The sequence below is a fragment of the Camelus ferus genome, chromosome 9 (assembly GCF_009834535.1).
Source record: "Camelus ferus isolate YT-003-E chromosome 9, BCGSAC_Cfer_1.0, whole genome shotgun sequence".
Classification (NCBI taxonomy): Eukaryota; Metazoa; Chordata; class Mammalia; order Artiodactyla; family Camelidae; genus Camelus; species Camelus ferus.
This window is the reverse complement of record NC_045704.1, coordinates 23,352,287-23,356,132: the sequence shown is the minus strand read 5'-3', so window position 1 is coordinate 23,356,132 and position 3,846 is coordinate 23,352,287. Positions and strand designations below refer to the sequence as shown.

Here is a 3,846-nt window from a genome sequence, read left to right as displayed (position 1 = left end):
TGACTTTGATATGTTTATATTATAGATATAATACATAAAACGTCTAGCATGAAACTCTCTGTTCTCCCCAAAGAAGCTGGCCTTCCCTGCTCCCAGGCCCAGTGATCTGATCTGTGTGTGCTGGCTGGAGGCCGCTTCCCTTTCAGACCGGGAGCCAGGGCCTCTTGGGGGGGACAAGCCTATGGGCAACCCGGGCCGGGGGGGGGCAGGTTGAGGCCCACAGCCACCCCCAGGGAAAGCTGAGGGGAAAGGGGAAGCCCACCTCGCCTCTTTGGTTCCCCTGGGAGCAAAAGCAATCCCAAAACCAAAAGGAAAGAGAGCCGCAGACCCTCCCTGCAGCTGCTGACGAAGAGTCTCATTTTGGCAAGTATCTGAGCAAAACCAAAACAAAACAAAAACCAAATAAAATGGTGGTTTAGCACAGACGTGCACATTCACATTGCACAAGGCACCGCTGGGACACAGAGAGGCCAGATACAAGTGTTGATATCGGCTGATAAAGCAAAATATTTGGAAAGCTTCTCATAACTTCGGTCCCTCCGGGATGGACTGATTGTGCTTCATGTTTGTACGGCAACGCTGGCGACATCCAGTACAGACAAGGCTGATGGTCCCAGTGTCCCTTCACCACCAGCCCTGCCTCCAACCCCAGACCAGATTTCTGCGTTCCCCTTCTCACATTGGGCCACCGCTCCCATGAGCATATGTCCTCATAGCTAACCCACACCTAGCTTTCTGATCTGACTGGGGGTGGGAGGCTCCCACTGGTCACCTGGTGACGCCTATCTCAATGAGTTCTTCGGGGAAGAGCCCAGTCGGTGGCAGGCTGGGAGTTAAGAGGCAAGGAACTCGGGACCCTCCACCTTCATGTAGAACTAGGGGAACAACCTTAGGTTCAAAGCCCCAAGTCCCTGTGTTGCCTCCCCTCCAAAGATAGGCACTGAGGAGTGGCTGGGGCTGGCTTATCGGATCTCTGCTCCCTGAACCCTCCTCCTACCGGGGGTCTGCATCCCTCCTTCTCTCACGGGGGACCTGCTGCAGCCTCGGGAGCGAGGCAGGAACCCACCAAATAAAATGACAAGGCACATATTTGCTCCCCCTACTCGGTAGGAATCGGAGCGGTGAGTTTGCGTTTCCAAGGCACAGGGTTATTCCTTTAATACTAGAGTTGCCGGGCTCGCGGCTCAGCCCCATGGCGCTTCCCCTCTATGCCTGACCCCTCTTAGACGCACCGTGTCCGGCGCAGAGGAAGGCAAGGGGCACGCGCGACAGGCCAGGCTCTCAGGCGGCTCCGGAATCTCCTAGTCCTGGCTTGCACGCCTCGGGCAGTCTTGAGATGCGGAGCCCCGAAACCACTCCCTGGGTCCCAGCCAGAGGCCGGCCCAGGGCGGTCCCGCCGCCGCGCGCCTCACGCGCAGTTGCCCATGGCCTTGACCAGGGAGCTCTCGGGCAGCTGGCGGAAGATGCCCCGCAGCGTGTCCAGTTCGCGGCTCAGTTGTTCCACCCGCTTGCGCAGGCGGTCATTGTCACTGGTCAGCTCGAGCACCTTCTGTTGCGTCTCCACGTTGCGCTGCTTGGCCTTGTCCCGGCTCTTGCGCACGGCGATGTTGTTGCGCTCGCGTCGCACCCGGTACTCGTTGCTGTTCTTGTCCACCGACTTCTTGGCTTTGCCCGCGCCGCCACTACCGCCGCCGCCGCCCCCTGCGCGGAGGTCGGGGTGTGCGGCAGCCAGCCCCTTGAGCGCGCCGCCGGGGCCTGGCAGGCCAGCGGCGCCAAGTGCGGGCGCTGGGTGCGGGCTGGGCACGGGCGTAGGCGGCGGCGTGGGGTGGCCTGGCTGCAGGTGCATGGTGGTCTGGCCGCAGTGCGCGATCTGGAACTGCAGGTGCGGGGCGGCCAGGTGTGCGGGCTGCGGGTGCGAGTGCGGTGGTGGCGGCGGCGGCGGCGGCTGGTAGGGAAAGAGGCCGGCCAGCGCCAGCTGCTTCGCCTCGTCCTCCTCGCGCGGCTCCTGCTTGATCACCAGCGGCCGCAGCGCCGGCGCCCCGACGCGCTCGTAGAGGGGCTCCAGCCTGCCGTCCAGGTAGCCAGCCGCCGCGCAGCCGTAGCCGGGAGGGGGGCCGTGCGCCCCCCCGGACATGACGGCGCCGCCGGAGCCCACGGGGGCGCCGGGGTAGTCAAAGTCGCCGCCGCCTCCCGCCGGGGCCGCGGCCGCCTTGGCCTTCTCCTGCTGCCGGCTGTGCTGGAACAGGTCGGCCAGGAACTCGTCGTTGAAGGCGGCCGGGTCGATGTAAGCGCTGATGTCGATGGACGTCTCGTGTTCGCAGATGCCGCCCAGCGGCTCCGGGGCAGCAGGTGGGGCAGGGGGCTGCGCGGGGCCCGCACCCCGGGGAAAGCCGAAGGCGGCGCTGCTAGGCGCGTGCGGGGGGCTCTGGAGGTGGCTGCTCATCGGGGGCCGCGGCTCCGCCTCGTAGAAGTCGGCCGACTCCATGGGGGAGCTAGAGTCCTCCCGGCATGGCGAGCCTCGGCGGCCTCCAGCCTGCGCGGGGCGCCGCTGCTGCCGCCGCCCACCCGGAGCCCCTACTCCCTCGCGCCCGCGCAGCTCCAGGTCGCGAATGGCCAGGCCCGCGGGGGCCCCGCATTTATACCGGGGCGGCAGTCGCCCTCTAGTGTCCAAAACGGCTTCGGATCTTCAGCTACAGCAGAGCGGAGCCTCCTGGGTCTTAGCGCCTGCGGTCTGGAGAGGGCGGCGTGTGAGGCTGGAGCGCAGCGCTGGCGGGGAGGGGCCACGGCGCAACGCCCACTACCCCCTGCACCGTGAGGCGAACTGTGAACAGCATGCGCGGTGTCCCACCCTCAGTGGAGTTGTCGCTCCTACGCACATGTGGTCGGTGGTGGGGCCCTTTCCTCTAGCCTCCGCAGAACACCTACCTCCAGCCAACGGCCGGGGAGCCCGGGAGCACCCAGACGCCGCGCAGGGGGTTGGTGTTGGGTGGGGGCAAGCCTTGGTCTCTGAGCTTTTGTGGCGCGTACTTGCTTTAAAAGCTAGAACCAGTGCTGTCCGGGTCCAGGCTCTCTGGAAGGCGGCGGTGTAGAGAAGGGGTCGGGGATGAGGTTGGGAGGGGCGAGGAGGCAGGGAACAGTTTGGATGTGTGGCCCCGTGCACACTGCCCAGCATGTGGAGGAGCCGAGGGGAGAGGCCCGGAGAGCGGGGATTTTGCCCTCTGATTTCTAGGCGCCCCAACAGATTCCGCGCAAAACTCTCTCTCCCCCGCTCCGCCTCTCTCAGTTCTCTGGGGTCCCATGGGCTACATACTGCTGGGCGCTAGGACCCTGCAGGGAACGGAGGGAAGGGCAGGCGCCCGCAGTCCGGGAGTTCAGAGAACTCGGCTGGTCCATCCGCCTGGGCTGGAAAACTTTTTCTTCCTAATTACTTATAGCCGGAGCTGTAGGTGTTGCTAGGCGCGCGGAGTTGGCTCTGCTGCCCGGCGCGGGGCCGCCAACTTTTTCCTGCCGGACGGGCCGAGCTGGATTCTAGGGCTGGGGTACCGGGACTAGGAATGACGCACAGAGGGAGGAGGCGAATTTGACTCTGGGACTGGGATCCTGAAGCAGGGCCGGCGGTCAACTGGATTGGAATCCATCGCCTTCTCCTCAACTTCCCATTCGGGTGGGCTCCAGTGCGGGAGCTGGGATGTCAAGGGAGCAGGGGCCTTAGAGTCTCGGCGGCCCAGTATTCAAGCACCTACTGGGAGAACCCTGCAGGATAGTTCGCAGGTCGCTGGGTCCCCGGAATCCTGGGCTACCCCTGGGCGCCGTGCTGCCTTTGCATTCACTACTGCTGGAGAAAGG

The 3,846-nt window shown here is 64.4% G+C and overlaps 1 protein-coding gene across 1 annotated transcript; it reads right to left on the bottom strand.

Moving 5' to 3' along the window:
• On the bottom strand, window positions 1-2,640 carry CEBPA (CCAAT enhancer binding protein alpha). Its single transcript, XM_006173675.3, has one exon. It carries the CDS (start codon window positions 2,483-2,485, stop codon window positions 1,409-1,411), a length of 1,077 nt encoding a protein of 358 aa, XP_006173737.2. The 5' UTR covers window positions 2,486-2,640; the 3' UTR covers window positions 1-1,408.
• Window positions 2,641-3,846: the final 1,206 nt, after the last annotated feature.